Genomic DNA, 24,421 nt, shown 5'->3' on the forward strand with positions numbered 1-24,421 from the left:
GATTGAAACATTTGAAAAACATACATTTGGTTAGGTATGTGTAGTTATTACAATACTACACAATTATTCCACCGGTCACTCCCCTTCATACTGCACATGTCACTTTAACTGTAATTTTTCACTTTGTCGTCACTCGTCACTTTGTCGTCACTCGTCACTTTGTTACTTGTTCGCTAGTGCACTATGCTTAATATTTGTTTACTTTTTTAATATTTAAAGTGTTTAACTCTAACTTTATTCTCTTGTTTTATACTAACTCATAGCCTTATTCTACTAACCCATTGCATTAGCATTTCATTTTACCTTATTTTATTACTTGCTGTCTTGTTGTCTATTGTTACACTGTTTACCAACCGTCAAGACAAATTCCTTGTATGTTTGACATATTTTGGCAATAAATGTTTCCTGATTGCTGAATAAAACCCTTAAAATCCATATCTTACTCGAAATACAAATACATGTGGTCAGTGACATTAGAATTTCAGTAAGCAAGTTTCGCCTAAAACACTAACAATGTGTTAAATGTTTTATAGTTGTATTTACTCTCCTCTTTCGGTGTTTCGTGAACGCGGCATCGCTTCCGATTCCCATGATGCAGTTCGGAAACGACCCGGCGGGGACATTCAAAACCATGGCAGACGACTCGAATATATTAAAATCAAGAACACCGAGTCCGGACGTCTCAGATAATGCGTCGACTAATGACACCGAAGGCAGCTCCATCACGAGGCGTCTGTCCTTTTCGTCAGAAAAAGATGTTGTGGCGTTAGAGGAGCCGAACACGACGTCTAAAAACCAGACGTTACGAAGTGTTTCCGACGCCTCCGATTCGTGCGCGCTGTCCGCGGAAGTCGTCTCGCAACTCTCGACGCGAGTGGTAAACACGCGTTTAAAGGTGGGAAACGCATCGCAATTGAAAGACGTATCACTGGAACATCGACTTAAACCAAAACGGCAAATTGTGTACAACGCCGAGGACCAGGAGAACGCCGCTTTGCCCTCACCGGGCGGCCCTGCAGGTAACGCGAGGTGGCGCGCGCGGCGCCACGTTGTTTACAATTAGGGAGCGTTACTGAAAAGCAACGTTACTCGTGTCCAGCACGCTGCTGAGGGCAGGCTGTCAAACATGTTGTTGTTGCATGTTAAAGACACAGCTCATCTGCTTTCGTTTTGATGTTATATAACTTGTTGCCTGTCTGTATTTTGCTAAATGACTTCGGCACAACAGTAATAATTAGTAATTATAAGCTACTTTTTATAGTATTATTAGGTCCAGATACTGATGTTATAAGACCATATACGTTTCCAGCATTAGTTGTTGCCCATTTCTTCATAATACATCCTTGTTGGCACATTATACAAAGGCAATTGTATTTGACAACTTTTCAGCGGTGTATAGAATAGATAGAATAAGCCGTTGCCCGACCAGCTGAATTAGAATGCTGTTTACACATCAAAGCATCATTACATATAATCCAGTGGCATAAAAGCCTTATATGATGCTGCATAAATGCGCATAGATAAAAGGATTTCTGCTTGATACGGCATTCCGCTAAGAAATTCTCCACCTAAATTGCTTTATTAGAGACCACTAGTCAAGCTAGATTTAATTATCATTTAACTAGCTGAAATTGAGCAGGACATGTCCATTATTCTGGTCCCTTATTTTTTTATTTTTTTGTTTTACAGATAACACCCAAGAAGATGACACTTCTTCTCCCCCAACAAGTTTGCAAGATTCCAGTGTGACTGCCAGTAAACAACATTGTAACACAGAGAGCATTGATTGTGAGCCGATGAGAAAAGCGCAGGACGAAGGCCGCGTGAACGTGGTGTTCCCTGGCACCGTGACCCAGGACGGCTGCTGCCGCTTCGTCAGCGAGATCCTCAAGTGCATTCTCTATCAGAGACAGCAACTTCCCATGACTTACGACCAGCTGGTGTACTCCCAGAAGAAACGACAAGCCTCAATGCAGGTGAGCGGCAAACATTTGCGCGGTTCAACCGAACATTATTAAGACACGCCGAGGATTTGAGATGAAGTAAATAGTGTTTGCTGAATGTTTTATTTTCCAGGATAAAGACATAGTAAGTCGGCGGCCGGTGCAAGCTGCAGACATGGACTGGCGCAAGAGTCAACAGACCCTTCAGGAGCTGGAGGAGGTGCTGCAGCAGCTGGAAGTGCTTTTCTCCCTCAGCAGGGTGCCCCGCGTGCTGCTGATAATGGGGGGCTCCCTCGTCCTCCCCAAAGAGCTCTATGAAATCAACATGGAGGCCCTGATATTGGCTGGTGGAGATAAATCTTTACGCGTATCTTCCTGCTTAAGGCAACTCTTCCACACTCTGTTCGTGGCTGACCTTTTGTCTGACAGCAGACCTATTCGTTTAATGCCCACCACAGTCTTGGCGATGGCTCACAGGGATTGCGACGTAGGCTGGTTCCGTCCTAAACTGCAGTTTAAAATGCCAACCCGTGTGAAACACCAAATTATAGCTCTGTCTACTGCGCCCAGCGACTGTAAGGAACCGAGGGCACCGGGGCCCGACTGGACGGATTATGTGTGGTTTCAGGCGCCCATGACTATCAAGGGCTTCGGAAAGTGACTGGACGGTTTAGGAGCATCTTGGCCCTCTATAATACGTTTACATTTGAATGGTGGTTAAAGTGAATTCTAAAATTAAACTGTCCATATTTTAATGAATGTGTTATTTTTTTCTAGTTGAGATTAAAAGCATGTCACTTGAACAAATTATTGAAACAAGCAGTGTGGTGGATTATCCTTTTTTATAGTCTTCTAACGTTGAGAGAATTTGTTCCCAAGAGGGTTTTTTTGGTATAAAATCTGTTGAGTATTGTTTTTATTTGAAGAATGTTTTACATAAAATATCACTTGTGTTCTTGTGGAACACAGACCAACACACATAATATCTGTGTGATATGTTTCGACCATATCTTTATTGCTTTCTTGAATGCAATGGTTGGACACATTGAGTCTTTGTGTGTTTACATTTATTAAAACATGGAAAACATCTTGATATTGAAGCAATTGGGCAATCAATCTATGAGATGCATTTTAGTGCAATAACAACCTACACGGGGAACGTGCATCTACATCCCCTTTGGGATTATCAGTCTGAATCAATTGACAGCGATCTAAGGAACAGTTAACAATAATTATCTGAGTGCATCAATGGGTTTAGAACTTCTCTACTTTTTTGACGAACTGGACAATGTCGTTTGCTAGAAGCTGGGGCTCCTCGAAGGCGGCAAAGTGACCACCTCGAGGCATGAAAGTGTAGGAGTAGATGTTCTGATACCTATGTCTTGCCCATGACTTTGGGCAGTGCCTCAGCTCTGCGGGGAAGGCGGCGAGTCCAGTGGGAACCGTAATCCCAACCCTGTCAAAAGAGAGAGGAGACATTATCACAATGTGATTGGATAATAGGGTTGTCCATTTTATAAAACAAGTCGTGGTCACGACCGTAAGAGCATTTGGCCACATACTTTGCATCCACTCTGTTGTCAGGGTTGCTCTTAAAGTTCTCTTTGTAGAAGCGCATGGAGGAGACGATGGAGCCTGTGGTCCAGTAGATCATGACATTTGTCAAGACGTCGTCCAGGCTGAATTTCCTGTACAGATAAATATGTGTAGAATTAATAAAAAAAACAGCAACAGCATCTCTGAACGGATCTGTAATTTAATTGATATGCTGAAATAAAACAAACAGAAGTTAAACTGAATGCCGGCTTGTACCTCTCCAGCCCTCCATCAGCCAGAGCTCTGTTACTGTTATCAGTCCAGGTGGAGAACTTCTCCAAAATGTAGGCCGCCAAGCCCACGGGGGAGTCATTCCCCCCACAGCCTGCATCCACAATCAAAGTATGTTAAGCCCCCGAAATAATAGTTATAAATGTTAAGAGTTAGCTTGTGTCCCGTGGGTGGTCTTTGACCAGTTAAACGTATATGTTACACAATAAGATCTTTATTGGCCGTCCCCCACCTGCAGTGTCTGGTTTGGTGGCCTGGATGTGAAAGTAGCCAGTTTCCCTCAGGATGCCGTAGACGTTCTTCTCAAAGAAAGGGAACAATCGGCGAACGTCTTCCCGACTGAAGCCCACCAGGAATGGCAGATAAGATCCAATCATGAGGGAAAACATCACGGAGAACCCCATCCTCACGTTAATCATGTTCAAGTGGAGACCTTTAACACACCTGCAAAAGATTATCAGTATAATATAAGTATATAAAACTAATTCATTTTTTTATCAAAGATGGGTCTGGAAGTGAAGATTTCTAGATATAAATCCAAGGTGCATTGCACTTTCTTTGTTTCGGCACAATGACTTTACTTTCTCCAGCCTCCTGGAATTTGTAGTGCACGTACTTCTGGTCAAGAGTGCACTTTGAACACTGCACGCACTATTTCACAATTTAGATAACAATGTCACAATGGCTCCTCGATAAGGATAAGGAGGGTGGAAAGTGCACGTGGTAACTTGTGGCATGTAGTGTCTCGTCTTGCGCTCTTACATGGGCTTCATCTGTGACATGTTGGTGGTGATGAGCGAGCCCCAGTCTCCTCCCTGCAGATAGAACTGCGAGAATCCCAAACGTTCCATCAGTGTCAGGAAAACGCGGGCAGCAGCGAGACTGTCGAATCCTGAATGGACGCAGAAAGCCGTAAAAAAAAAACATCTGCTGCTGGGGACGTAACGCTACAATGATTAGACTCACCTTGTTTGCGCGGCGCATCTGAGAAACCGTAGCCGGGGATGGACGGGCATATGACCTCAAACGCCAGGCCGTCCCGGTTCTCCGTGAGAAGCGGCAGAATCTTGTAGAACTCGTAGAAGGAGCCCGGCCAGCCGTGAACCAGCATGAGCGGCACAACCGTCTGGTTCTCGCGGCGTGGCGGTCGCACGTGGACGTAGTGCACGTCCAAGCCTGCATGGATGCGGAAAAAGCATCGGTGTGAACGTTTTTTTTAAAACAAATCTGCAAACCATTAAACCCCGTCGCTTCAGCTGTGTGTACCTTCGATTTTGGTTTTGAAGTGTGGATACTTGTTGAGTGCTGCCACCTGCTTTTTCCAGTCAAATTTGTGTCTCCAATAGGAAACCACTTTCTTGAGATATGTGGAATTGAAGCCATAGTGGAAGCAGCCGTCTTCTAACGATTCAGTGTAGCGGGTTCTGTCAATGCGCTCGTGGAGGTCCTGTTGAACGAGACCACTGTTGGGTTACTCCACATAAACATGTCCACTTGTCCTTATTGGGATTTTCTGGTGAGGAAACGGCTCAAAGTTACCTCAATCTCTTCATCCGAGGTTTGCACTTCAAAGGGATGGATTTGCTCATCTTCGGACAGGGGCTTCTGTCCTGCCCCCCACCACCCTTCACCGAGGGGGATACTTTTGACTTGTCTTCTCTTGTAAAGCAGGTGAATGAGTATTCCTCCCGCTGCCACAGCTGAGCCAATCACAAGCTGCTGTTGGATTGGATCCAAGCCACAGAAAGCTCCCCTGCAAAGTGGGTAAGAACATGAGGTATATACACTTGTTGGCTATATTCAATACAAAAGAGTCCCAAAAGCTTACTTACTTCAAAACCTGCAGTCTCTGCATTGTGAAATTCCAAAGAGAAGTGACTACAGGCGGTGTCGTGCTGCAGTGGGACAGAGGTAAAAAGATAAGGTTTCTGCACCAGGCCTCTAAAGTTACGCTACTTCAGAATTCGACCATTTTGCCTTTTCCCGTACCTTGTTTGTCTCCTTTTTGGTTGCAGCTTAAGTTATGGTTGTACCGTGAACAAAGGTGAGGCCACGGAGGGATCCCGAGTGTCTACGATACGAAGGCACACGGACCTCTCAAGCAACCGTTGCGAAGCGAAAACCCAGCGACCTGATTGGCCGCGAGATCTGCCACTCAACGCAGCCGCGACGTCACTCCTAATATAAGAGGGAAGCGACGTCGAGCCGCTGTTGTTGTTGTTGTTTCGTCTCTTCGGTCGTGTCTCAGCGCGCGGTGACAGTCACACGATGTGGAAGCTCTTTTTCACGGTTATCGCCGCGGTGTCCCTCGTCGGTTCCGCTGTCCTCGTCGGAGGCTTTCAGGACCTCGACAGCAACGACGGAGGCGCGCTTGACGCACTCAACTTCGCCGTGGCGAAGCACAACACAGCTCATCTGCTTTCGTTTTGATGTTATATAACTTGTTGCCTGTCTGTATTTTGCTAAATGACTTCGGCACAACAGTAATAATTAGTAATTATAAGCTACTTTTTATAGTATTATTAGGTCCAGATACTGATGTTATAAGACCATATACGTTTCCAGCATTAGTTGTTGCCCATTTCTTCATAATACATCCTTGTTGGCACATTATACAAAGGCAATTGTATTTGACAACTTTTCAGCGGTGTATAGAATAGATAGAATAAGCCGTTGCCCGACCAGCTGAATTAGAATGCTGTTTACACATCAAAGCATCATTACATATAATCCAGTGGCATAAAAGCCTTATATGATGCTGCATAAATGCGCATAGATAAAAGGATTTCTGCTTGATACGGCATTCCGCTAAGAAATTCTCCACCTAAATTGCTTTATTAGAGACCACTAGTCAAGCTAGATTTAATTATCATTTAACTAGCTGAAATTGAGCAGGACATGTCCATTATTCTGGTCCCTTATTTTTTTATTTTTTTGTTTTACAGATAACACCCAAGAAGATGACACTTCTTCTCCCCCAACAAGTTTGCAAGATTCCAGTGTGACTGCCAGTAAACAACATTGTAACACAGAGAGCATTGATTGTGAGCCGATGAGAAAAGCGCAGGACGAAGGCCGCGTGAACGTGGTGTTCCCTGGCACCGTGACCCAGGACGGCTGCTGCCGCTTCGTCAGCGAGATCCTCAAGTGCATTCTCTATCAGAGACAGCAACTTCCCATGACTTACGACCAGCTGGTGTACTCCCAGAAGAAACGACAAGCCTCAATGCAGGTGAGCGGCAAACATTTGCGCGGTTCAACCGAACATTATTAAGACACGCCGAGGATTTGAGATGAAGTAAATAGTGTTTGCTGAATGTTTTATTTTCCAGGATAAAGACATAGTAAGTCGGCGGCCGGTGCAAGCTGCAGACATGGACTGGCGCAAGAGTCAACAGACCCTTCAGGAGCTGGAGGAGGTGCTGCAGCAGCTGGAAGTGCTTTTCTCCCTCAGCAGGGTGCCCCGCGTGCTGCTGATAATGGGGGGCTCCCTCGTCCTCCCCAAAGAGCTCTATGAAATCAACATGGAGGCCCTGATATTGGCTGGTGGAGATAAATCTTTACGCGTATCTTCCTGCTTAAGGCAACTCTTCCACACTCTGTTCGTGGCTGACCTTTTGTCTGACAGCAGACCTATTCGTTTAATGCCCACCACAGTCTTGGCGATGGCTCACAGGGATTGCGACGTAGGCTGGTTCCGTCCTAAACTGCAGTTTAAAATGCCAACCCGTGTGAAACACCAAATTATAGCTCTGTCTACTGCGCCCAGCGACTGTAAGGAACCGAGGGCACCGGGGCCCGACTGGACGGATTATGTGTGGTTTCAGGCGCCCATGACTATCAAGGGCTTCGGAAAGTGACTGGACGGTTTAGGAGCATCTTGGCCCTCTATAATACGTTTACATTTGAATGGTGGTTAAAGTGAATTCTAAAATTAAACTGTCCATATTTTAATGAATGTGTTATTTTTTTCTAGTTGAGATTAAAAGCATGTCACTTGAACAAATTATTGAAACAAGCAGTGTGGTGGATTATCCTTTTTTATAGTCTTCTAACGTTGAGAGAATTTGTTCCCAAGAGGGTTTTTTTGGTATAAAATCTGTTGAGTATTGTTTTTATTTGAAGAATGTTTTACATAAAATATCACTTGTGTTCTTGTGGAACACAGACCAACACACATAATATCTGTGTGATATGTTTTGACCATATCTTTATTGCTTTCTTGAATGCAATGGTTGGACACATTGAGTCTTTGTGTGTTTACATTTATTAAAACATGGAAAACATCTTGATATTGAAGCAATTGGGCAATCAATCTATGAGATGCATTTTAGTGCAATAACAACCTACACGGGGAACGTGCATCTACATCCCCTTTGGGATTATCAGTCTGAATCAATTGACAGCGATCTAAGGAACAGTTAACAATAATTATCTGAGTGCATCAATGGGTTTAGAACTTCTCTACTTTTTTGACGAACTGGACAATGTCGTTTGCTAGAAGCTGGGGCTCCTCGAAGGCGGCAAAGTGACCACCTCGAGGCATGAAAGTGTAGGAGTAGATGTTCTGATACCTATGTCTTGCCCATGACTTTGGGCAGTGCCTCAGCTCTGCGGGGAAGGCGGCGAGTCCAGTGGGAACCGTAATCCCAACCCTGTCAAAAGAGAGAGGAGACATTATCACAATGTGATTGGATAATAGGGTTGTCCATTTTATAAAACAAGTCGTGGTCACGACCGTAAGAGCATTTGGCCACATACTTTGCATCCACTCTGTTGTCAGGGTTGCTCTTAAAGTTCTCTTTGTAGAAGCGCATGGAGGAGACGATGGAGCCTGTGGTCCAGTAGATCATGACATTTGTCAAGACGTCGTCCAGGCTGAATTTCCTGTACAGATAAATATGTGTAGAATTAATAAAAAAACAGCAACAGCATCTCTGAACGGATCTGTAATTTAATTGATATGCTGAAATAAAACAAACAGAAGTTAAACTGAATGCCGGCTTGTACCTCTCCAGCCCTCCATCAGCCAGAGCTCTGTTACTGTTATCAGTCCAGGTGGAGAACTTCTCCAAAATGTAGGCCGCCAAGCCCACGGGGGAGTCATTCCCCCCACAGCCTGCATCCACAATCAAAGTATGTTAAGCCCCCGAAATAATAGTTATAAATGTTAAGAGTTAGCTTGTGTCCCGTGGGTGGTCTTTGACCAGTTAAACGTATATGTTACACAATAAGATCTTTATTGGCCGTCCCCCACCTGCAGTGTCTGGTTTGGTGGCCTGGATGTGAAAGTAGCCAGTTTCCCTCAGGATGCCGTAGACGTTCTTCTCAAAGAAAGGGAACAATCGGCGAACGTCTTCCCGACTGAAGCCCACCAGGAATGGCAGATAAGATCCAATCATGAGGGAAAACATCACGGAGAACCCCATCCTCACGTTAATCATGTTCAAGTGGAGACCTTTAACACACCTGCAAAAGATTATCAGTATAATATAAGTATATAAAACTAATTCATTTTTTTATCAAAGATGGGTCTGGAAGTGAAGATTTCTAGATATAAATCCAAGGTGCATTGCACTTTCTTTGTTTCGGCACAATGACTTTACTTTCTCCAGCCTCCTGGAATTTGTAGTGCACGTACTTCTGGTCAAGAGTGCACTTTGAACACTGCACGCACTATTTCACAATTTAGATAACAATGTCACAATGGCTCCTCGATAAGGATAAGGAGGGTGGAAAGTGCACGTGGTAACTTGTGGCATGTAGTGTCTCGTCTTGCGCTCTTACATGGGCTTCATCTGTGACATGTTGGTGGTGATGAGCGAGCCCCAGTCTCCTCCCTGCAGATAGAACTGCGAGAATCCCAAACGTTCCATCAGTGTCAGGAAAACGCGGGCAGCAGCGAGACTGTCGAATCCTGAATGGACGCAGAAAGCCGTAAAAAAAAACCATCTGCTGCTGGGGACGTAACGCTACAATGATTAGACTCACCTTGTTTGCGCGGCGCATCTGAGAAACCGTAGCCGGGGATGGACGGGCATATGACCTCAAACGCCAGGCCGTCCCGGTTCTCCGTGAGAAGCGGCAGAATCTTGTAGAACTCGTAGAAGGAGCCCGGCCAGCCGTGAACCAGCATGAGCGGCACAACCGTCTGGTTCTCGCGGCGTGGCGGTCGCACGTGGACGTAGTGCACGTCCAAGCCTGCATGGATGCGGAAAAAGCATCGGTGTGAACGTTTTTTTTAAAACAAATCTGCAAACCATTAAACCCCGTCGCTTCAGCTGTGTGTACCTTCGATTTTGGTTTTGAAGTGTGGATACTTGTTGAGTGCTGCCACCTGCTTTTTCCAGTCAAATTTGTGTCTCCAATAGGAAACCACTTTCTTGAGATATGTGGAATTGAAGCCATAGTGGAAGCAGCCGTCTTCTAACGATTCAGTGTAGCGGGTTCTGTCAATGCGCTCGTGGAGGTCCTGTTGAACGAGACCACTGTTGGGTTACTCCACATAAACATGTCCACTTGTCCTTATTGGGATTTTCTGGTGAGGAAACGGCTCAAAGTTACCTCAATCTCTTCATCCGAGGTTTGCACTTCAAAGGGATGGATTTGCTCATCTTCGGACAGGGGCTTCTGTCCTGCCCCCCACCACCCTTCACCGAGGGGGATACTTTTGACTTGTCTTCTCTTGTAAAGCAGGTGAATGAGTATTCCTCCCGCTGCCACAGCTGAGCCAATCACAAGCTGCTGTTGGATTGGATCCAAGCCACAGAAAGCTCCCCTGCAAAGTGGGTAAGAACATGAGGTATATACACTTGTTGGCTATATTCAATACAAAAGAGTCCCAAAAGCTTACTTACTTCAAAACCTGCAGTCTCTGCATTGTGAAATTCCAAAGAGAAGTGACTACAGGCGGTGTCGTGCTGCAGTGGGACAGAGGTAAAAAGATAAGGTTTCTGCACCAGGCCTCTAAAGTTACGCTACTTCAGAATTCGACCATTTTGCCTTTTCCCGTACCTTGTTTGTCTCCTTTTTGGTTGCAGCTTAAGTTATGGTTGTACCGTGAACAAAGGTGAGGCCACGGAGGGATCCCGAGTGTCTACGATACGAAGGCACACGGACCTCTCAAGCAACCGTTGCGAAGCGAAAACCCAGCGACCTGATTGGCCGCGAGATCTGCCACTCAACGCAGCCGCGACGTCACTCCTAATATAAGAGGGAAGCGACGTCGAGCCGCTGTTGTTGTTGTTGTTTCGTCTCTTCGGTCGTGTCTCAGCGCGCGGTGACAGTCACACGATGTGGAAGCTCTTTTTCACGGTTATCGCCGCGGTGTCCCTCGTCGGTTCCGCTGTCCTCGTCGGAGGCTTTCAGGACCTCGACAGCAACGACGGAGGCGCGCTTGACGCACTCAACTTCGCCGTGGCGAAGCACAACAGGGGCAGCAACGATTTGTACCTCAGCCAAGTGGCGCAAGTGATCCGGGTCCAGAGGCAGGTCGGTATAAGGCGCATCCCATCTGGGGAATCTTTTGTGGTGTCGATAAAATCAGATTTAGTCCTCGAGCCGAGCAGCTATTTACAGACAAGTCTGCTGAATCGCGGAGGCCCATTTTTCATTTTGACGCCCTGATTTACTTTAATTTGGTGACATAAGAGGGCCCGTAAAGCTTAAACAAAGGGAACGGAATGCTGGCTATGTCCCCGCGGTTGGCAACGATTAGGTTTCATCATGGCCGATTAGGCCTGTAAGATTAGATTTAAAATTAGATTACCCAATGTCGCAGATGAGTACTGAACGGATTAGAACTCGGCCATTCTGATTAATCCACACTCGGTCACAGCCACGTTGTGTCTTTCTAATTATGCAAAATCATTTCGCGGAATGCAAATTGTCTGGAATGTGAGGTGCTCGTATCGGTAGACCTGAAATCTCCTGTATGCTGTAACCCTTGAGCATTAATCTGTATTTCCTCCGTAGTTGGTGGCTGGCTACAAGTACCTGATCACTGTGAAGATGGTAAAGTCTGAGTGCAGAAAGGACAACGCGAAGGACGCGTGTGCCGCCCAACAAGGCTCAGCAGCTCGGGTAATGCCCTTTAAGAACCTACAATCTCCTGATCCAGCCCCCTCTCCCCCCCATGTGTTTAAATGTGATAAAGTGAACTTCTCTATTTAATAGTTGACCACGCTATCCGATTGTGTAATAATTGTATACTTACTTTCTTTCTTTCTTTCTTTCTTCCTCAGTCTTACCAGTGCAAATTCACCGTGTGGAGCCGCTCATGGCTCAATGACATCCAGCTGCTGAAGGAGGAATGCTAGAAAGAGAACTACAGGAAATCATCATCATCATCATTATTGTTTGTAGAATAACCTTCATATTTAGAGCAATATGTATTTTCCTGTAGATGATGCAAAGCATTAATAGAATTTGCATACATTTACCTTTTATAAAAGCAACTTTGTAATACTTAATCACTAAACCAAATAATTGGATTTTGAATTGTTGACATGGCTATTGAAAAAAGTTTTAAAATGAAATGAATTAAAGTTCCATAGTAGCATGAATGTGTCCATTGATATCCAGTATTCTGTCAACTATTTCAATCATTGTTGAATGTTCAGCATTCCTATCCATCATCTGACATTGGTCACTAAAGCAACAAATACTGTAAATGGTTTCTTACCTTCCTGAGAACACGTACGCTGCTTTATCACAGCATGTGACAATTTCTTTGTTTTATCTTAAGGTGAACGTAAGGGAACTAACAAGGGGAAGCAACATTTGGTGAAAGGTAACTGTCAATGCATTGATGAAACACATGAAGTAGCTGTATATATTAAAATAATTTTACGCCACTGAAACTACTCAAATTAAGGACAATAATTGGGCGTGTTGGTAGAGGGGGAGTCATCTCAATCATTCCTAGTCGGGGAAGTAACATCAGGCGTATTACTTTCGTAATCTAACGAAGATATTTACTGTCACATTCCCCAAAGTGATTTAAGTGCAACATCCTTCTTGCCCTGATGGGTGTGCCTCAAATGCTGCCAGTTGCTGTAAATGCAGCTTTTCTAATTAACTCTTCCTCATCATGCAAACATGGACCCACAATTACAGGATGACATTTTGCAGCACACATTTCACTGCAAATATAAAAGTGAACAAAACAAAGGATGGAAATTCCATCAAAAGCTTTTAAAGTACAAGGTTGAAAGTTGGTATATTTTAGGCCTTCGCAAAGTTATCGAGGCTTTTTTATATCCCCCAACATCTCACATCTCTCTCGTCAACTTTGCTTGCTTCATTTCTGGAAGCATTGGATACAGTGTATGCTTTTAAAGATATTGGCCAGATGTAGTAGGCCCGGAGTAACTTGGTCAATGTAAGCCTTACCTGCAAGTAACAGTGTAGTCATAGTCATATGTATTGATATAATAAAGTAAAAGCAGATTAATGAATAGTGATGCTAACATTCCTCAAAACCTGAGCTGTAGATCTTTAAGATTAGGATTATTTTGGAGTGCATGTTGATGTCTTGAAAACCTCTAAACAATCAAAGTTCCATATGAGCGTGCATGTTTTAATGGCACACATGTAAGGGTTAGCATATAAGCATTTCATAAGTATGTGTAGATACAGAAGTATATTTATGTTTAAGTGTTTCAGACTGGTAGGTATGATGTTCTATATATGAGCGTGCACACAGGACATGTATGTATGTGTGAGTGATTCAGTAGTGAGTGTGAGAGCGTTTTAAAAGTGAATGTAAGTGTTTCATTAGTATGTGTGAGTGTCTAAATAATTACAGGGATGCAAACTGCATTTTTTCCCCTTAGTTTGGGTGACTTGTGTGAATCGTGCAGATAAAAAGTATTTTTAAGGAGGGGTCTGATCAAAATTTCATCAACAGCCAACAGCTAACCAACAATAATGCAGGGCTCTCAAGTGTCACGCATTGGGCATTGGACAGTCACTCATTTCGCTCTTTAGTCACGCACTCAAGCCACACACGCGAAAAAAAGCCGCATTACTTCCTCTTCAACACCCCGTAGCTTCGAGTAGGTATTTGCCGCTGGGCGAGGGCTTCAATTACCTCTCTTGTTTGACCAAACATGTGTTTGCACCCTTGCAATTAAGTCCTAAACGACCCCTCATAAAAATACATAAAAACGTATTTTGATACAAGCCATAATAAATTAAAAAAATTCCATTGCGTTGACTTGTTAAATGGGAAATGTTACGTACTTCCTTAAAAACACGACATTCAAAAATGTTTGAAATACTTAACTGAGTATTGAATATCCAAAGCATTCACACAATGGAATGTTCCCATGCTACTTTAATTCATTTCATTTAAAAAAAAATTCAATATCCACGTCAACAACTCAGTACACAATTATTTGCTCTGTACTTGGTTTAGTGATTATGTATAACAGTGAATACATTGACTTTAAGAATGATAACATGTTGTGCATCATCTATAGGAAAACATAATGAAGATTTTCTCCGTAGTTCTCTTTCTAGCATTCCTGATTAGTCAATCTGACGTCATTAATCCATGGGCGGCTCCACACGGTGAATATGCACTGGTAGGGCTGAGGAAGAAAAGGACACACACACACACAGAATTAATAAAAAAAAACATATAATGTTGTTTATTTAGAGATAAACATTGACTTTTTTTCAGAAGCAGATTCATTTAATTAATCAAATATTTAAATATCCAATTGATATGTGAACCAGTCATCTGGTTAAAATGACCATCGCTGGTTTAAAGAGGAGAAGTATGCAATTGTTTCATGCTCAGAGAGTGTTGGCTGCTATTTTAGAGAGAAGTCTACTATCACATTCAAACACAGTGTCTACAATCCCTAAAGCAAAAATGGGGAGGGGGTTTGATCATGAGTGTTAAAACTCATTACCTGAGCCCAAGCTGGGTCTGGGTCGGGGGCACACACATCATTTGCGTCGTACTTTCTGCAGGGGGTCCGTGCCATTCTCACAGTTATTAAGTACTGCGAACCATCCACCACCTGTGAGATTTCAGTGAACCTTCATGCTAGAGGATTATTACGGAGGATTTCAGGTGTACACACAATGAAGACAACACTAAGGATCTTACATTCCAGACAGGTTCAAATGAATACATGCCGCAAAACATCAGTCATTTACGTAATTGATGGTAGATTTCAGATCAGCTTTCATATCTTTTGTTATCACTTGGGTGTATTTGTGAAGTGAAACTTTACTAACCTGAACCTGAACCTTGATCACATCTGTCACCACGCGGATGTAGAAATCGTTGCTGTGTCTGTTGTGTATGAGGACGGCAAAGTCGAGGGCTTCCTTCGCGCCTTCATCATTTATCGATATGTCCGTAAACCCTCCTGGTATTTGTGCTAAACCGATGAAGGAGACCGCAGCAATAATCACAAAAACAAGCTTCCACATCATGTTTCTGTCCCTTCGCACTAGACGCAAACAATACAAAAAAGTCAGCACAACTTTGCCTCTTTTTTATATAAAGAATTACGTCACGGCTGTTTGATTAACAAATCTCGCAGCCATGTCACTTCAGAACTTAAAATCAGCAGTCTATTTAAACAGTCTATTTGCATTGTTGACAGCTGCATCCCTTCGTCGCCTCTACTTTGTTGACATTGCAACATCATCTGAAGGTTATCTGGAACGCAAGGTTGTGTTGTCTCGGGTCATTCTGACTCCAAATGAAATCCTTTGCTTTGAAATGGTTAGTCTACCACTAACCATTAACTGTTTTGTTTAATACACAATTGTTGAAATGAAAGGTAGGTCTTAAGTTGAGCTACGTGACAGTCTGGTGAGGTATGTTGTGGTATATTAACGCTGCTTACGCTTCAACACAAAAGCTCAGCTGTCAGCTTTTTTATTATTATGCACAACATTCTTTGTCTCATTTACAAAAGACTCTAAAAGCAGAAGGACAGGGAAAATATCCTACTGTGTTTTTTATTTATTTATTTTATTAGTGTTTTTAATTTCATGAATAATTTTGGCGATGGGTGCCCTTTTGTTTTGGTTTGAGCACCTGCCCCCCAAAATGTCTGTACACGTGCCTCCAACAGTACTTACAGGTTTCGTTCAGCATGATAAATCTATACAATTGAAAACGTGTCACATTAATGTTATGATTTCTCAAGCGTGAATGCAATCGCATTATCTAAAGAAACATTGGAAACGCATAGACTACGAGAGTAAAGTAACTGGAAGGTTTAAAAATGTCAAATAGTTTCTATGTTCAAGGACCAATTCACTCGAATCGCTTGTTTTTGCTTCCCTCCGGTGGTCACAGAGACGAACTGCAATATTATTCTCATCACGCTACAAAGATTCATGTGTTCATGCGGATAATACTTTCAAAATGCAGTTACCAAATTGAAGGAATCGGACTAAACTAGCACAATATTGATTTTTTAAAAATACATAGTGTCATGCAGCCATTTCCACTGAGAGCGTTAGGAATACAATGAAAAAAGCAGAATCCTCTAAAAAATAAACATACCTAGACATTGGGTGCAATAATAATGTATTGAAGGGCCATTATAGCTTAATGATCCTTCTATGTAAACCATCTAGAAAAATTAAATAGAATGTTACCTGATGCAACGTTACTGTTGTGATTTGTTTTAGTTTGGAGCATTAGGGTCGTCTTAAGCCAACTGTACACATATTGTAAATTAGTGACTTTTCTTGTACATACAAAAGGTCATTGATTATGAAATAGATATTCTTAGGACAGTGCAGACAGTGTCCATACGGTAAGTGCTTTCAAAATAGTGTTCTCAAACTGAAGCAATCAAAATAAACTTGTCGGAAACGGTCCTTATTTAATCGTATGTCTAAATATTAATCCCCCATCATCATTTAAAATCAGATGTTAGAACGCATTGTATTTGATGTAATATACTGTGTAGATATGGTCACATTCCACCACTAGAGCTTTAAAAATACAGCGAAAAACTAAACAGAACGAAATGTTATGACAGGAAATGACTATTGATCAAAATCCCAATAATGCGTTTTTACTCCTTTCTAGTGGTCAGAGAGAGGAGCTGCAATATTAACATCTTCTAACTTTACAGACACCTGCGGGAATATTTTCATATAGTTGCAAACCGAAGCCATCTGTTTACAATATCAAATAGTGGTGAGGTCATTGTGTGTCTTCATACTGGTACTATTTATGTAGTTTTATTCAACGGTATTAACCAAGAACAAGTATATGCGTTGGGACTAATTTTATTTACGTCAAGATTATATGGTACAGAAGCGACAGCCCACCACCATTTACGGTGAGTACTTTCAAAATAGCTTTGGAACAATGTTCAAAAAGCATCAATAAAAGTACGAATCAGACTTTTTCTGGTGAATATTTTGAAGTTAAAGAGTAGCCTGAGGGAAAATCACGGGTCGTCGTGGCGCAGGGGGTTAGAGAAGGTGTGCTGGGAAGCAGAAGGTTGGTGGTTCGATTCCAGGCTAACCCATGTTCCATGTCGAAGTGTCCCTGAGCAAGACACCTAACCCCTAAAGGGCAAAGATGTGTAAAAGCCATGGGTTTAAGGTGTAATGTAAGTCGCTTTGGATAAAAGCGTCTGCTAAATGACATGTAATGTAATGTAATGAATAGCAATACAATAAAGGGTTTAGAAATACAATTTAAGAATGTGATAAAATTATAAATCGTATTTCATCACAGTTTGAAACCACAATATACAGTGAGTCACCACAATCATTCTCCACTTGCAGGTAAAATATTGTGTTGTTACACATTACCATTTGGACGCAGCGCATACAGTGACAAGTATCATTGGGTACATGAATATATTGATCAAACAGAGCACACGACACAAACAGCCTCTGCCCACGGGGGGGTTGTATTTTTGTTCATTGTAAAAAAAAACAGGAGGTACAAACTGGCATTTGTTAATTAAACTGAGCAAATTTTATATTTACTGCTAATACATAATTTTGTTCTTCCGCTCTGATGTGAAATAAACAAGAGCGGAAAATGTAAAATGAGAAGAAGAAAAAGGTTTTGCCTGGTAACGGAGTTTGACTTGTCATCCGGCCTTTCACAATAAGACTTCCTGCATACACCTCTGAATAGTGCAATAAAAGCTCTTTCATCGTCGCCCCAGCATCGCACGACCAAGTCTTACTACTTTCTCTCATAGTATACTTAGACATGTAAATTACGTTTAGTTATATTATATAGTTTATCACTATATAATCATTTTTACTTGTATGGTGACTAACCATTTAACTTCATACCCCCTCAACGGTAAAACATATTAATTAATACATGAATTTAGTATTTAGTAATAGAACATAACAAATAAAAAAAGGACAACTAGATGTGTTAACGATTGTCTTGAACATCAACCCCGAGAGCAAACCTTCTGATTCATTGGCTGATTTTAGTTACTACAGATTGTTGGGATCAAATTACCATTAACATTGGAGTGAGTAAATTATCCTATTAGAATATTTAGAATTTGTCATTTTGGGAGCAGTTAACACACATTTGTCTGATCCGTTTTTTATCATATTTATCTATCTAAACTATAGGAATGTTGAAGGGCTGCAGCTCGCATGCTGCAGCGTGGCGGTTCATTGAGTTTCTGATTGACAGCGTGAGAGAGAAGATGTCGTCTGTCACCCAGCAGCAGAGAGAACGAACAGACATTCGTAACTCTGGAGTTGCACTTGACTGCGTCATTAGAGACGCTCACACGTCCCGATGAACTTTGAATTTGCTTTATTTGTAGAGAATTGAACTTGTTTGTGCTTTGAGTTGCCTGACTTCATTTTTTAGAAGCATTCATGTTTTAATCAAAATGTTCCATATCGGAAACATGTTAATTGACTAAATATTCTCTTCTTCTTCCGCCTGATGTCTGATTAGAGGAGGAAGTGAGTCAACAATTGAAATCAGGCTTAAAATGTCGACTGAAACCTTTGTGTGTCATTAAATACACAAACGCTCATTAACTCAAGATCATTGTTGTTTCACTTCATTCAAGTCAACGAGTAATAAAGAACATGTGATCCTCTTTGGTCTGAATAAAACAAGACGGATTAATTTGGTTTTATTTTTATTAAAATGTATTTTCATTGTTAAAATAATAAACAGACGACATATTTAACAATAATAATAATATTAAATAATATAATAATATCTGTGTGTGTGTGTGTGTCATGAGTAGATCTGGATTTGCTCCTGAGGGCTTGACGCGGCGTCCTGATGGCGTCCCGGTGACGTGGCGTTCTGATGGCGTCCTGTTGGTCTGCAGACAAGGAGAAGAGACGTGAGGAGGATCATCAGGATGTGTCTGTGTGTACATCTAATTGTTAGTGTGTCTGTCTGTAGATCTAAATGTTAGTGTTTGTCTTTGTTTAGAACCAAATGTTAGTGTGTCTGTGTGTACATCTAATTCTTAGTGTGTCTGTGTGTACATCTAAATGTTATTGTGTCTGTGTGTACATCTAAATATTAGTGTGTGTCATTGTTTAGAACCAAATGATAGTGTGTCTGTGTGTACATCTAATTCTTAGTGTGTCTGTGTGTACATCTAATTCTTAGTGTGTCTGTGTGTACATCTAAATGTTAGTGTGTCTGTGTATATATCTAAATATTAATGTGTCTTTGTGTACATCTAAATGTTAGTGTGTGTCTTTGTTTAGAACCAAATGTTAGTGTGTCTGTGAGTACATCTGTGTGTGTGTGTGTGTGTCATGAGTAGATCTGGATTTGCTCCTGAGGGGTTGACGCGGCGTCCTGATGGCGTCCTGATGGCGTCCTGATGGCGTCCCGATGACGTGGTGTCCTGATGGCGTCCCGGTGACGTGGCGTCCTGATGGCGTCCTGTTGGTCTGCAGACAAGGAGAAGAGACGTGAGGAGGATCATCAGGATGTGTCTGGGTGTACATCTAATTGTTAGTGTGTCTGTGTGTAGATCTAATTGTTATTGTGTCTTTGTGTACATCTAAATATTAATGTGTCTTTGTGTACATCTAAATGTTAGTGTGTGTCTTTGTTTAGAACCAAATGTTAGTGTGTCTGTGTGTACATCTAATTGTTAGTGTGTCTGTGTGTACATCTAATTGTTATTGTGTCTTTGTGTACATCTAATTGTTATTGTGTCTTAGTGTACATCTAAATATTAGTGCGTGTCTTTGTTTAGAACCAAATGATAGTGTGTCTGTGTGTACATCTAAATGTTAGTGTGTGTGTGTTCATCTAAATGTTAGTGTGTCTTTGTGTACATCTAAATATTAGTGTGTGTCTTTGTTTAGAACCAAATGTTAGTGTGTCTGTGTGTACATCTAATTGTTAGTGTGTCTGTGTGTACATCTAAATAATAATGTGTCTTTGTGTACATCTAAATGTTAGTGTGTGTCTTTGTTTAGAACCAAATGTTAGTGTGTCTGTGTGTACATCTAATTGTTATTGTGTCTTTGTGTACATCTAATTGTTATTGTGTCTTTGTGAACATCTAAATATTAGTGTGTGTTTTTGTTTAGAACCAAATGATAGTGTGTCTGTGTGTAGATCTAATTGTTAGTGTGTCTGTGTGTAGATCTAATTGTTAGTGGGTCTGTGTGTACATTTAAATATTAATGTGTATTTGTGCAGAACCAGATGATAGTGTGTCTGTGTGTACATCTAATTGTTAGTGTGTCTGTGTGTTCGTCTAAATATTAATGTTTCTTTGTGTACATCTAAATATTAGTGTGTTTTCTTGTTTAGAACCAAATGTTAGTGTGTCTGTGAGTACATCTGTGTGTGTGTGTGTGTGTGTGGGTGTGTGTGTGTGTCATGAGTAGATCTGGATTTGCTCCTGAGGGGTTGACGCGGCGTCCTGATGGCGTCCTGATGGCGTCCCGATGACGTGGTGTCCTGATGGCGTCCCGATGGCGTGGCGTCCTGATGGCAACCTAATGGCGTCCTGTTGGTCTGCAGACAAGGAGAAGAGACATGAGGAGGATCATCAGGATGTGTCTGTGTGTACATCTAATTGTTAGTGTGTCTGTGTGTACATCTAAATGTTATTGTGTCTGTGTGTACATCTAAATATTAGTGTGTGTCATTGTTTAGAACCAAATGATAGTGTGTCTGTGTGTACATCTAATTCTTAGTGTGTCTGTGTGTACATCTAATTCTTAGTGTGTCTGTGTGTACATCTAAATGTTAGTGTGTCTGTGTATATATCTAAATATTAATGTGTCTTTGTGTACATCTAAATGTTAGTGTGTGTCTTTGTTTAGAACCAAATGTTAGTGTGTCTGTGAGTACATCTGTGTGTGTGTGTGTGTGTGTGGGTGTGTGTGTGTGTCATGAGTAGATCTGGATTTGCTCCTGAGGGGTTGACGCGGCGTCCTGATGGCGTCCCGATGACGTGGTGTCCTGATGGCGTCCCGATGACGTGGCGTCCTGATGGCGTCCTGTTGGTCTGCAGACAAGGAGAAGAGACGTGAGGAGGATCATGAGGATGTGTCTGGGTGTACATCTAATTGTTAGTGTGTCTGTGTGTAGATCTAATTGTTAGTGTGTCTGTGTGTACATCTAAATATTAATGTGTCTTTGTGTACATCTAAATGTTAGTGTGTGTCTTTGTTTAGAACCAAATGTTAGTGTGTCTGTGTGTACATCTAATTGTTAGTGTGTCTGTGTGTACATCTAAATAATAATGTGTCTTTGTGTACATCTAAATGTTAGTGTGTGTCATTGTTTAGAACCAAATGTTAGTGTGTCTGTGTGTACATCTAATTGTTAGTGTGTCTGTGTGTACACCTAATTGTTATTGTGTCTTTGTGTACATCTAATTGTTATTGTGTCTTTGTGAACATCTAAATATTAGTGTGTGTTTTTGTTTAGAACCAAATGATAGTGTGTCTGTGTGTAGATCTAATTGTTAGTGTGTCTGTGTGTACATCTAATTGTTAGTGAGTCTGTGTGTTCGTCTAAATATTAATGTTTCTTTGTGTACATCTAAATATTAGTGTGTTTCTTTGTTTAGAACCAAATGTTAGTGTGTCTGTGAGTACATCTGTGTGTGTGTGTGTGTGTGTGTGTGGGTGTGTGTGTGTCATGAGTAGATCTGGATTTGCTCCTGAGGGGTTGACGCGGCGTCCTGATGGCGTCCTGATGGCGTCCCGATGACGTGGTGTCCTGATGGCGTCCCGATGGCGTGGCGTCCTGATGGCAACCTAATGGCGTCCTGTTGGTCTGCAGACAAGGAGAAGAGACATGAGGAGGATCATCAGGATGTGTCTGTGTGTACATCTAATTGTTAGTGTGTCTGTGTGTAGATCTAAATGTTAGTGTGTGTCTTTGTTTAGAACCAAATGTTAGTGTGTCTGTGTGTACATCTAATTCTTAGTGTGTCTGTGTATATATCTAATTGTTATTGTGTCTTTGTGTACATCTAAATATTAGTGTGTGTCATTGTTTAGAACCAAATGATAGTGTGTCTGTGTGTACATCTAAATGTTAGTGTGTCTGTGTGTACATCTAATTGTTAGTGTGTCTGTGTGTAGATCTAACTATTAGTGTGTCTGTGTATATATCTAAATATTAATGTGTCTTTGTGTACATCTAAATGTTAGTGTGTGTCTTTGTTTAGAACCAAATGTTAGTGTGTCTGTGAGTACATCTCTGTGTGTGTGTGTGTGTGTGTGTGTGTATGTGTGTGTGGGTGTGTGTGTGTGTCATGAGTAGATCTGGATTTGCTCCTGAGGGGTTGATGCGGCGTCCTGATGGCGTCCCGATGACGTGGTGTCCTGATGCCGTCCCGATGACGTGGCGTCCTGATGCCGTCCTGATGGCGTCCCGTTGGTCTGCAGACAAGGAGAAGAGACGTGAGGAGGATCATCAGGATGTGAGACAAGATTCATAGATCCAATTATTTTAATTTGATGCACATTTTAATTATTTCATGTTTGTTTGGCTGTGTAAATCTACATTATATATTTGTGGTTGTTAAACTGTATTTCTGTATTTGCTTTTTATGTTTAGCTAGTCTCTGTGCATACCGATATGTTAGTGCGTCTCTGTGTAAGTACTTTTTACATTACATTACATTTCATTTAGCTGACGCTTTTATCCAAAGCGACTTACAATAAGTGCATTCAACCATAGGGTACAAACTCAGAAGTGCAATTTCCTCAAATAACTTTTATATGTTAGTGCGTCTTTGTGTAAGTACTTCTATATGTTAATGCGTCTCTGTGTACATCTACATGACAACAGCAGGAATCAGAGGTTTATCTTAGCTCTAAATCACAGCCTTCTCCACCCGATAGACCAATACATCATTCACAGCAGTAAGGCTGCAGTCTGTCTGGATTTCTCACTTACCTTGAGCTCTGTTAAGTGCAGCAGAATGCGTCTTCGTCCCCTCTACAGACTCCTGAGGCATTACATGGTTGCTTTCCGCAAGTGTAGGTCCGGAAAACTTCAGTGTGTAGATGCGAGGTTTGAAACTGACTGACTGACTGGATGTGCAACAAACTGTGTTCTTATGCTGTGGTGAACGGAGCATAGAACATGGAACATGGAACATGGAGACATCATGATGTAACGTCTCTATGGTTACAGTGACGTACAATATGCAAATGAGCCTTTAGAGTAAATGTGTGTGTGTGGACGGTGTATTTGTATTGATAGAGCTCATCCACTTGACATGGTGCATAAAACACTTTGCTCTACTTGTTTTTTTCTATGACCCCATCTTGATCTTGATAGCAAACACTTTAAGAATAAATAAAGAACGATTTTTGTCCATTGTTTCATCAAGTCGGAAATTTGTAAACTGTTGAATCCGGATTTTTAAACATCCCTTTTAAGCCCTCTTGTCTCCAGCCTTCATGCTAAGCTAACCAGCGGCTGGCTTTAGCTTCACGTTGAGCGCGCATGAGAGTAGGGATGAGTATCGTTTGGGTTTTTCCGATACCGATCCTAAACAGAGCCTGAACCCAAACACAATTGAAGAAAAGTTTTTTTTCACTTCAAACTATGCACAACATATGAACTTTTGAAAGTTTACAGTATGATTACAGTGTTTCCCCTCTGTAACAGCGGAAGTGTAGTTAATTGGAATTTGGGGAATATTAATAATTTAATTTGAGATTCATGTTCATTGTGCAGGAACTAAAGACATTTATTGAAAAGCATTTACGTTAGATTGACGCTCCTTGTTTGTCTCAAAGTATTGACGTGCAACACAGAAGAGCTGCAGGAGGCACGAGAGCACATCGCTTTTCTATTGTGTAGAAAAATAAATACGAATAGAAGGTAGATGGCTAGCTAGCTGCTGTAGCTACACAAGCGGTGAGCTATCGTTAGCTGCTGCGAGGACAGAGTTATCAGACTGTTTAATTAGGGTGACCAAACGTCCTCTTTTCCCCGGACATGTCCTCTTTTCGAGACCTAAAAAATGCGTCCGGCAGAGATTCCAAAAACGTCCGGGATTTTGCTTCGTCTTCGTATATTTGTGTTTCTCTGGGTCTTTCACAAACTAGTTATTACGACCTTACCAGTTTTGGAAATGGTGTCTCGCTTACGTTCCACCTTCTTTCGCGAGCTCTGACTGTAGAGAGAACAGTCATTG

General features: G+C 41.8%; 6 protein-coding genes and 2 long non-coding RNA genes across 8 annotated transcripts; 4 read left to right on the forward strand and 4 right to left on the reverse strand.

The window, feature by feature from the left end:
* Positions 1-567: 567 nt before the first annotated feature.
* LOC120820604 (MAD2L1-binding protein) lies at positions 568-2,759 on the forward strand. Its single transcript, XM_040178556.2, has 3 exons — positions 568-1,019; positions 1,690-1,976; positions 2,077-2,759. Exons 1-3 carry the CDS (start codon positions 590-592, stop codon positions 2,602-2,604), a joined length of 1,245 nt encoding a protein of 414 aa, XP_040034490.2. The 5' UTR covers positions 568-589; the 3' UTR covers positions 2,605-2,759.
* A 234-nt stretch (positions 2,760-2,993) lies between these two features.
* On the reverse strand, positions 2,994-5,856 carry ephx5 (epoxide hydrolase 5). Its single transcript, XM_040178555.2, has 10 exons — positions 5,760-5,856; positions 5,603-5,665; positions 5,310-5,523; positions 5,037-5,217; positions 4,737-4,946; positions 4,533-4,662; positions 4,003-4,214; positions 3,756-3,864; positions 3,506-3,631; positions 2,994-3,399 (listed from the first exon to the last, which is right to left on the reverse strand). Exons 2-10 carry the CDS (start codon positions 5,623-5,625, stop codon positions 3,198-3,200), a joined length of 1,407 nt encoding a protein of 468 aa, XP_040034489.2. The 5' UTR covers positions 5,626-5,665; positions 5,760-5,856; the 3' UTR covers positions 2,994-3,197.
* Positions 5,857-6,173: 317 nt separating this feature from the next.
* Positions 6,174-8,360, forward strand: LOC144409426 (MAD2L1-binding protein-like). The gene is made up of 2 exons (XM_078104073.1): positions 6,174-7,002; positions 7,103-8,360. Exons 1-2 carry the CDS (start codon positions 6,823-6,825, stop codon positions 7,628-7,630), a joined length of 708 nt encoding a protein of 235 aa, XP_077960199.1. The 5' UTR covers positions 6,174-6,822; the 3' UTR covers positions 7,631-8,360.
* On the reverse strand, positions 8,020-11,198 carry LOC144409425 (epoxide hydrolase 1-like). Its single transcript, XM_078104072.1, has 10 exons — positions 10,785-11,198; positions 10,628-10,690; positions 10,335-10,548; positions 10,062-10,242; positions 9,762-9,971; positions 9,558-9,687; positions 9,028-9,239; positions 8,781-8,889; positions 8,532-8,657; positions 8,020-8,425 (listed from the first exon to the last, which is right to left on the reverse strand). The coding sequence occupies exons 2-10, from the start codon at positions 10,648-10,650 to the stop codon at positions 8,224-8,226; spliced, it is 1,407 nt and encodes a 468-aa protein (XP_077960198.1). The 5' UTR covers positions 10,651-10,690; positions 10,785-11,198; the 3' UTR covers positions 8,020-8,223.
* On the forward strand, positions 9,560-12,334 carry cst3 (cystatin C (amyloid angiopathy and cerebral hemorrhage)). The gene is made up of 3 exons (XM_040178558.2): positions 9,560-11,261; positions 11,745-11,852; positions 12,014-12,334. The coding sequence occupies exons 1-3, from the start codon at positions 11,064-11,066 to the stop codon at positions 12,086-12,088; spliced, it is 381 nt and encodes a 126-aa protein (XP_040034492.2). The 5' UTR covers positions 9,560-11,063; the 3' UTR covers positions 12,089-12,334.
* A 1,757-nt stretch (positions 12,335-14,091) lies between these two features.
* Positions 14,092-15,913, reverse strand: LOC120820605 (cystatin-C). Its single transcript, XM_040178557.2, has 3 exons — positions 15,024-15,913; positions 14,693-14,803; positions 14,092-14,365 (listed from the first exon to the last, which is right to left on the reverse strand). The coding sequence occupies exons 1-3, from the start codon at positions 15,222-15,224 to the stop codon at positions 14,291-14,293; spliced, it is 387 nt and encodes a 128-aa protein (XP_040034491.2). The 5' UTR covers positions 15,225-15,913; the 3' UTR covers positions 14,092-14,290.
* A 2,974-nt stretch (positions 15,914-18,887) lies between these two features.
* Positions 18,888-23,825, reverse strand: LOC144409430 (uncharacterized). Its single transcript, XR_013467868.1, has 2 exons — positions 23,170-23,825; positions 18,888-22,649 (listed from the first exon to the last, which is right to left on the reverse strand). It is a non-coding gene; the product is annotated as an uncharacterized LOC144409430 (long non-coding RNA).
* Positions 21,176-23,595, forward strand: LOC144409431 (uncharacterized). The gene is made up of 3 exons (XR_013467869.1): positions 21,176-21,283; positions 21,909-22,085; positions 22,531-23,595. It is a non-coding gene; the product is annotated as an uncharacterized LOC144409431 (long non-coding RNA).
* Positions 23,826-24,421: the final 596 nt, after the last annotated feature.

This window comes from Gasterosteus aculeatus, chromosome 6 (genome assembly GCF_964276395.1).
Source record: "Gasterosteus aculeatus chromosome 6, fGasAcu3.hap1.1, whole genome shotgun sequence".
Taxonomy (NCBI): domain Eukaryota; kingdom Metazoa; phylum Chordata; class Actinopteri; order Perciformes; family Gasterosteidae; genus Gasterosteus; species Gasterosteus aculeatus.